This window comes from Penaeus monodon, chromosome 8, assembly GCF_015228065.2.
Source record: "Penaeus monodon isolate SGIC_2016 chromosome 8, NSTDA_Pmon_1, whole genome shotgun sequence".
Lineage (NCBI taxonomy): Eukaryota > Metazoa > Arthropoda > Malacostraca > Decapoda > Penaeidae > Penaeus > Penaeus monodon.
The window spans coordinates 19,086,297-19,095,737 of record NC_051393.1 but is presented as its reverse complement, the minus strand read 5'-3'; the positions used below and the strand labels follow the sequence as shown (position 1 = coordinate 19,095,737).

At 33.4% G+C, this 9,441-nt stretch overlaps 2 protein-coding genes across 2 annotated transcripts in view; one reads left to right on the top strand and one right to left on the bottom strand.

Annotated features, from left to right (window-relative positions):
• Positions 1-985: 985 nt before the first annotated feature.
• Positions 986-5,348, bottom strand: LOC119576244 (RWD domain-containing protein 4-like). The gene is made up of 5 exons (XM_037923837.1): positions 5,274-5,348; positions 2,724-2,829; positions 2,477-2,586; positions 1,670-1,880; positions 986-1,450 (listed from the first exon to the last, which is right to left on the bottom strand). Exons 2-5 carry the CDS (start codon positions 2,820-2,822, stop codon positions 1,298-1,300), a joined length of 573 nt encoding a protein of 190 aa, XP_037779765.1. The 5' UTR covers positions 2,823-2,829; positions 5,274-5,348; the 3' UTR covers positions 986-1,297.
• Positions 5,349-5,579: 231 nt separating this feature from the next.
• The window catches only part of LOC119576242 (probable 39S ribosomal protein L24, mitochondrial), a 4,322-nt gene continuing 460 nt past the window's right edge, over positions 5,580-9,441 (top strand). Inside the window, exons 1-5 of the mRNA XM_037923836.1 lie at positions 5,580-5,675; positions 6,457-6,629; positions 6,786-6,917; positions 7,649-7,742; positions 7,862-8,022. Of these exons, the coding sequence (XP_037779764.1) occupies positions 5,580-5,675; positions 6,457-6,629; positions 6,786-6,917; positions 7,649-7,742; positions 7,862-8,022 (656 nt within the window). The remainder of the gene's footprint in view (positions 5,676-6,456; positions 6,630-6,785; positions 6,918-7,648; positions 7,743-7,861; positions 8,023-9,441) is intronic.

Here is a 9,441-nt window from a genome sequence, read left to right as displayed (position 1 = left end):
TAAAACCGCGAATCTCAAAACAGTCATGAAGAAAATGTCCTTATCATTCTTATTATTTTCATTTATATTATAATCATTGTCATTTCTGTTAACACTATTATTATTGCAATAATGATTGTAAATAATTACACAGAATAAATAGTATATGACGATTATGACTATAAGTAGTATAATTATCATTGTCATTAGTTTCATTATTGTTGTTGCTATGGCTACCCTTATTATAATTATTTATTGTGCATCATTGTTACTACTTTAATTGCCATACTTTATTGTGATATTATCATCAGTCTGTAACAATTGCATTAGTAACAAAGTTCTCCATGTATGTTGGTGGTGGTGGTAATGATAATGACGATTATTATATCTTAATTATCACTTATTACTATTAACACCATCTTCACCTGACCAAACAAGGGAAAAAATATGTAGGAATTTCAACATTTATTACACAATCTGTTGTACTTTTTTTTCAAACCAATCCTAAATATGAAGGCAAGTCTGAAGGCACCATTGCTAATAAATGGAAATATATGTAATACACGTGTGTGTGTGTGTGTGGGGGGGGGGGGGTATCTGTAGTTCTGCATGTATTTGAGTGTGTGTAGAGAGAAACAAGGTATTGCACTGTGTTCTACATATTATATCAAATAACCACAGTATCTCTTAGTAGTATAATATTCTTTTTACTGATATGAAATAAATGTAGTGGTACATAAAATCTTGTTTTCTTTTGCATTATTTTGACATATATGACATATGTGCTACAAAACATCTTTCCATAAAGATGCAGCATTTTGGGTTATATAATTTGATTTAAGGTACATATTTACCTAATTTGATTTAAGGTACATATTTACCTGATTAGACAGACTTTCAATAGCAATAAAGAAATGAATTGGTATTGTCTTTGGAAGCAACGATTATGTGTTTATGCACACAAAAAAACATAAAAACATAATATTAGGCAAATAAAACATTTTCATTATTTTACAAATTCTTTTATACAGATTAGACTATTCATTTTTCAGCATAAATCTGCATACAAAACTGTAGGATCAATAACATTAAAAAAACAAACCAAACTTGGCAGACCGTGTGACTCTGATAAATCATTAAAGTGACAAGTGCATATGTTCACCTATCTATCTTTCACAAGACCTTCATGCACGTAGTAAAAATAACAGGTTTTTTAGAAAATAATACTTCCTTCTTCAACACCACCCAAGCAAAATTTCATCTTAGGCAGTCATCTAAAAAGTAAAGGTAATAATTTGAATATTAATAACAATAAATGCTATCCATCATTTTTGGAGCCCCCGGTCTGTGAGAGGTGCTTGATGATGTCAACCCAGTTATAGCCACGAGCTCTCTCACCAGCTGCGTTCTGTCTGTCCCACATTCGCCTCTTCTGCGCCTTTGTCAGCTGTTCCTTTTTGTCTTTCTTGCCCTGCAAAAACAAGTGTCTTGTGTAATAAATGAGGTAAACAGAATCTCAGCATATGTTGTCAGAGTGAGTTTCAAACACATAACAAGCAAGTAGATTACAAATTATTGAATATTTAATCCAAGATTCCAAATATACATAAGTAAGTAAAAATCATTAACTTGTTTCTAATTAATTTAAAGCATTAGAAGAAAAAAATATATATATATTTTCAAACATTACCTCTCCTTGGTCATCATTTAATGTCATTTGACTGACATCAGCATTAATTTCTGCAATGCGACTGACAGGGGCTTCTAGTGGCTGTTCCTCCAAGAGTTCTTCCTTAGCTTCTTTTAGCCACTCAAACAGAGTAAATGTCATACTCATGCCCAAGTTTATCTCTGCTTGTTCTTTTAAACCTGACAGGATCTTCTCCTTAACAGGACTTACACTGATGAAAAGAAAGAGAATGTCTGAATTAATTTCATTGCATTGTAAACAAGTGTGCATTGGTTATGCTATTTCTATTACTTAAAGCTTATTTATAAATATATAAGACAATTCTTTCGTGTATTGTATAAACCAAATTTCATCTCCCGCTCTTTCAGGAAATAAAATGCATCAACTATCACAAATTTTTGATAATCAGTAAAATACCTAAAATAAGCAAATACAAAAGTCTGGTAAATGTTTAGTAAACTCCTATAGTGGCCTTAAAGGACTGTAGGAAAGTTTAACATATATATACGGTTAAGTGATCACTGCCCTACTCTATACATATTCTGGCAACCTAGAGCTTGGACTGGTTCCTTATAGACTATATACCACTAGTGAAGTCTCCAAGCTGTCTTGCTAGACTATTCAAGATAACAGTCTCTTGGCTGTTGCTCAGGAATCAACAGATGTAAAGGCTACAATGAACAGCATAAGGTCAGCAGTACACACATGAGTGTTTTATCAATCCTTACTAAGATTCTATCTAACTATTTTTCAAAAGTCTTTTAAACTCTAAACAAACCCTTCATTAAATCAGATAAGCAAACTTACATGTGTTTATTATAAAACAGATCCAGATTAATAGATGGTGCAACATCTGGGTAGTCTGCACCCCAACTAATTTCTACAAGGAAAGATCTGTTTTCTCCTTCATCACCATACTGAAAAAAATATCTTTGGTTTATTTCAGGCTAAGGATAATCAAGTATCACATCCGCCTCTCATTCCCATGATAAATATAGTCCGATTACATTATTGATCAACAATTCTACCAGGAAACAGAAAACAGTAATAATACCTTATACTGAAAAGTGGTTTCATTGATCATTGAAAAATTACTGTCCCCTTCATATATGGACTGAAGCACCTCACGTTCCTCTTCATGTTCTTCCCGCATCTTTAAACTGCAAAAAATAAAATTACAATTCAGAAATGTTTAAACCATCAATACTCAGAGAGAGAGAGAGAGAGAGAGAGAGAGAGAGAGAGAGAGAGAGAGAGAGAGAGAGAGAGAGAGAGAGAGAGAGAGAGAGAGAGAGAGAGAGAGAGAGAGAGAGAGAGAGAGAGAGAGAGAGAGAGAGAATTACAATCAAATAGTATGATTCTCACTATTGGAGTGTCACTAATAATTTAGACTACTAAATTTCCACATTAATACCTTAAGAGTCTAATGTTTGTTTTTAATAGAATGATTCATGGAAATTAAGATTTTGGATTAGGAGGGGTGGAGGTCAATTGCATTTGATTTCTGACTCACATAAAGTAGTTATGTGGACTTTGTGATTTTGTTACAGTTTCTTTGTCTGTATGACATACTGCATACACACTGATCACATTTGTCTCCACACTTCATGACATTATGGCAAAAAGAAACAAACAATATCCAATTATGACATAGAGGATAGGGGATGAGACAGATTTTCTTATTTGATGATACACCACTTGGGTGTATCATTACTGTAGATCCTACATCATGTTAATTGCCTCAAACAGTCAAACTGCACAAAGCCCTGAACCATAAGAAACTATCCTTGCATATGCCTGGCTTGTTGAGTAGTTTTCATTAGTTATTCTCTATATGGGAATGGAACATCTGGGAATGTTTTTTTTCTGATAGATTATTCTTTCTAAATAAGGGCACATCAGCTTAAACACAAACTAATGAGACAACCGTTTACCTCTCAAGGATAAAGATTTCTATATTACACAACTTTTTTACTTTTAACCCACTGCCACCAGGTAAATGTGATGTTCACTGTACTATTGTTTTGTGAAATGTATTTACACACACATGGCTCCAGAAGGGATTAGCACCATGGTATCAATTAGTAGTCTAAGTGTCCTGACCTGATTTTCCCCTTACTTGAGTTTTTTCCTGATGCTATTAAAATGAATGTTGTTATTATGATCAACATTGTACTTATTATAGTGTTACTAGCAATACTTACAGCAATATAAAATTAAATTAAATTAAATATTACTAAAAAACAAGGAAAAGAGTAAGCAAGCGAGATAAGTCAGACAAGTGATTGCCTCATTGGTGACTAAGCAATTTTGCAGCCATTTATGTTTAAAAGCAATTAATAAACTAAATTTACTGTGGACATGGCATGTCCATACCTGCCATCCCCAATAGTATGAGGTTAATTTTTGCAGGAAAGTTTAAATATGATAACTGTCTTAATCTCACCAATTATATCAATTCCCTATACTGTCTATCATGAACAACACATTGTCATACACAAAAACTGTATCAAAAGTATTCAGCAGAAAGTAAAGGTAAATCTATATATCTACACTAAGCCCAGAAGTGTCTGGTATCTTTATATTCAAGACAAGCAAATCCCCAACATGGTCCCAGCTTTAACAATTCCTAAAGTAAAGGTATAATCTGTTTAATATATCATTTTCTTTCAATAATAAACAATGGAATATAATTTCAAGACTACTCCCTACATACCAGTTACCACTTCATATTTTCAATTTTTGTCAAGTTTTGAAAGTGTCATACTCAAGTTTACAATGTACAAGTTGATATTTTGTTCTGAAAAAAATGAAACTTTCAGCAAATGGTGTGCTCTTTTTTTTTTGTGAAATGTCTCTACACACAGATGGCTCTGCAAGAGCTTAGCCACAAAGAAGTCAATTAGTAGACCTTGTGACCTTACTTGATTTCACCTTTCCTTGAATTGGCAAAAAAAATATTTTTTTAGTAATGTTATGAATATCAATGGTGTTATTTTTACTATAGACATTATAATTACTATAATGTTATGGTCATTAGTAACAATAATATAAGATAACATAAAATATTTACGAAAATCAAGGAAAAGGGTAAACAGGTGAGACAGGCAGTACTCGTAACTGGCTCATTGGTGACTTACTACATGTGTAGCCATCTATATGTCAAATAATTAATAAAGTAAACTCACAGTGGGCATGGTATTTATGTACATGCCATACCCAGCAGCACTGGGTTAATATTGTGCTTTTATGAATTCTGACGATTATTACAGCTATTTTTGGTTTGTATACATTGATACTACACTGGTGCCAAATTTATGTTTCAAAATCCAGACCTAATCTAGATATTTACCAAATAACCTCTAATTTGTATTAAACACAAATTGCCTCCGTAATTTTCTGTGTTACGTTCTTGTGGACAGTCCGAACTTTCGTATTCTGAACCCATACCTTAAAGGATATCAAAATACAAAATGCTCATTACACCCTTCAGAGGTAGATGAGATCGACGTCACCATATATTCAGTAAAACAATGTGTCTAACCCGAAGTGACAGTCCAAACGGGGTATCAATTACCATTATAACCACAAATATAGAACATACCACAAGAGTTTCGCCGCCTCGCCTGGAAGAGACACGGAGGACACGCAGGGATCATTTGTTTACATCCCGCATTCTAAGACTCATCTAAAAATACCGAGCAATTTTTGCTCTCATATAAAATCACTTTATATAGCAGAAATACTATTTTTTCCCTTATTATGATATTTTTTATGATTTATTATAAGTATTTACGTATATAAGAATGGTGATTAATATCTTAAAATCATAGCGGCGATTGGCGTTCAATCACCCGTTCGCCGACGCATGAGTTCTTGAGGAAACGTCTTCCTTTTTCCCCTTTTCATCATGCCTCGATTAACTTCTGTAGCGAAATGCGTCGCGGATATGACAAAGCAAGTGTCAAATCTACCGGAGAAATACATCAAAAGAGCAATGGCACAGGTAAGTAAAACATACTAAGATTAAAATGAGAGTTCTTAATTGGCTTTATGTATTCGCTTTACAATGAAATATAGAGATGATAGTCAAAGTTTGTGCTTTTATTAATAATGCGGAGTTTGCATTTTAAGTACTGAGACAGTTCACAGAAAGGTTGAATTTTACGATGAACATATAAGAAGCTTATCCTCCCTTCAAAATGTATCTGTTTCATAACCTTAGTGGAACTGTTTTGTATCCTGTAATTTTTATGCTCACAGCACGGGACTTGGATAGCTAATTATTGACTTTCTTGCCGTGGTGCTAGTCATTTTTTATATGGAGACCTATACTCAGGCCTGATGCGTACAGGTGTTTCAGAAAAGCCAATAAACCTGGCAGTATAGAGCCAGTCTAAGTTCTCGCTTGCTAAAGTATTTTTTGCGGAAATTTGTTGACAAAGACCACTTGCATTAGTTTGACTTTGCACATCTATAAGTTTAGAGAGGATTGTAGATCCATCACAGATCACAATAAGTATCAAGGGGTTTATAAGAGAAAAATATTGTTTTGAAAGATATTGTGGGTTAAATTTAACCCTAATAACACTTTTCCTGTCTAGGTTTGTTGGAAAAGTTCATACATAGCAAGAGAAATTTATATAATATAAACAGGATTTATAAAGTTACCCACCTTGTTTTTCAAAATTGAACTTGTTTCTCATAATTATATTTGCTGTGTCTTATCCAAATTCACTTGAAATTTATTTAAATGACTAATTACATATTCTGGTCTATATTCACAGGTAGACTGGAAGACCCCAAAGGCAATTCAGTATAGACAAACAGAAGTCAAGAAAACCAAGTTCCGATTCACCACAAACCGGCCTTGGACACAGCAGTTTGCACAGCAGAACAGAGTAGGAACACGCCGTAAGAAAGTCTTTGTTGAGCCCATTACAGACTGGTCATTTTTCAAGTAAGTACTAACAATAAATGAATAAAGAAATGGATGAATTATTGGTACAGAATCATGAGCTTTTGCAATCAAATTTATGAAGAAGGAATGACTGTAAGTAGGCAGTTGAATATTTGTCAGTATTTATGGAAACTAATCTTTTTCTTTTCCTGGAAGTGGAGACCGAGTGGAAATTCTGGTTGGAAAGGACAAAGGAAAACAGGGCCTTGTTAATTACGTCATTCAGGAGAGGAACTGGGTTATGGTTGAAGGCCTCAACTGCCATTATCGAACTGTCGGCAAAAAGGGGTGAGGATTTTACTCTTCGCTATATCTTTGTTTCTGTCTCTCTGTAAAAAATAGTAAGGCTTTTTTCTTTCTGTCTGTCTCTTTGTCAGCCTCCAAAAGCAAAAGTTAGAAAGAGATGGACTGAGAAATTAGAAGGATAATAGTGTAAATGAAGCAGAAAAAAAAAAAAATTATGAATGCATATTTCATGAATGTTTATGATTATAAATACGGAAGAATTGTTTAGTTGGTATATATGTGAATAGTTTCTGTGACTAGGTATATAATGTTATTCACATTGTTTTTCATGTCTTATTGTAATTTTGGTTTCCTTTGTTGGAATTTCTAAAGTGAAAAAAAAAACAAGAATAGTTTTAGAGAAAATTACTATTTTTGTTTAGAGGTCCAGTTCAAAGCAGGATTTTTTTCCTTCTTTCTTTCTTTTTTCAACATCCATCCAAAGTGAAAGTAAGAGATGAATAAGCAAGAGAAATGTTTTTGAAAATGGTATTTATTAATTTTTGCTCAACCCGAATCTCTTACCAGTGAATACTTTCAAAAAAATGTTTGAGTTTGCTTATCATTTTTTTAACCATAAGGTGCTACAAAATGTTACTGGCCATGGCTAACTTAGCTTTATTCTAAAAGATTATAGTTTTAAGACAGGTACAGTAAGGGAGATATGGAGACAGAAACAGTAAAATAAAACAATATTAAAAGAATAGGTAATTGATAGTGATCTCAATTGACAGTGACTATCCAGGGATGATGATCCAGAGTGAAGCTCCCCTTCTCGTGACCTCCCAAGTCGCATTGTTGGACCCTTCAGACAACAAGCCGACAGAGGTAAGGTGCAGATTCATTTTCCCAGATAGATAGTTTGCTGGTTTATTAATTTTATAAAATTATTTGTATATTGTACTTTAAGATGTATGATAATTTAATATATAATCCATAATTTTCAGGTTGAATGGCGTTATACTGAGGAAGGGGACAAGGTGAGAGTCTCGATGCGGACAGGAAGGATCATCCCAATCCCAAAGCTTGCAGAGGAAACAAAAGACTATAAGACCAAAAAGACTTATCTTGAGCAAGAGAAGGACACAACTGAAGATGATCTTACAAGGTATATATCATCATTTTACTTTTTTTTCTTCTTCTCATTCATTTTCTTGTGTCTCCGTCTCTCTGTCTCTCTTCTTCTTCTTTTTCTTCTTCTTCTTCTTATGTAACCCATTGTTGTCAGGATGATGAGAATATATGTCCTGTCCACTGTTTTTTTGTTTATAGATGGCTCCACAAGTGTTAATTACCAAGGAGTCAACAACTATTTCTAGGCTTATATCCCTTCTTCTTCTTCTTCTTCTTCTTCTTCTTCTTCTTCTTCTTCTTCTTCTTTTGGTATTAGTATTGTTAACAACATTATAAAAATTAAAGTGTCAACAACAATAGTAACAACATTGATATTAATAGTACTAGAAAATAAACATTTTTTCTGAAAATTCAAGGAAAAGGGAAATCAACTAAGAACACATAAGCTTTCTAATTGACTCCTTATTGACTGAGAACTTATAGAGCCATCTGTGTGCGAGTGAAATTCACAAAAGAAAACAGTTGACTGCAATTATCTAGCACCGTTGTGTTAAATCAGTCTCACTTCTCTTCTTTTTTTCCCTTATTCCTTTCTCCTAGCCACTGTTATGTACAAGATATATATAGCCTAGCAGTTCTTATAGAGGATAGATCTGGAAGTGTTTTGAAAATTAATCCTTTTTATATCCTGAAAGTTCTTGCTTAATCATTGCTTTTTGTGTCAGATAACTCTTAACCCCTTTTACTAGAATTCATTTGTAGGTAGATGCATACCTTGAATTTAAACACTATAGGAGGACCGTAAAAATTTTGTAGGTACCTCTGTAGCTGTAAACATTATGATTGCTGATAGTAGATTGCACATTGTGTTAGCTTCACCAGCTCCACCAGGTGCTTTATAAGTTTCTTTACCAACCACACTCAACTGAAAATTGATTTAGTTACAAGCATAGAAATCTATTTACTGACAATAGATTAATCATATCTTCATTACTAACTTCTCTAGTTTTGTCAGTTTTGCTGTTATTTTTATGTAATTACAAAGAGACTGTCAGGACCCTTCATAAGGATGTGATGTAAAAGTGTAAACCTCATTATGACTGCAGACCTTGTTCTCTGCAACATGGGTTATTGTGTTACCTTGATATGATATTCAACCTTTTATAAAACATTGTATACATGATATTTAAACATGTTTTGAAAGATGTTAACAGAATTGATACAGACATGCTTGCATATGCGTTAGACATATTTCATATAGATGTTCAAACAAGCAAACATATTTCAAGATACTGATATAGACATTCTTGGGCAAGAGAGATGTGTGGGGATAATCATTTGTAATCATATGGCAAGATGACTAATATGTTCGTTGCATGTCCAAGGCATGTTACCAGCATAGTTCAGACAGTGTTTTGGGCTTTATATATATAAAGCCTAAAACTAGGCAGAC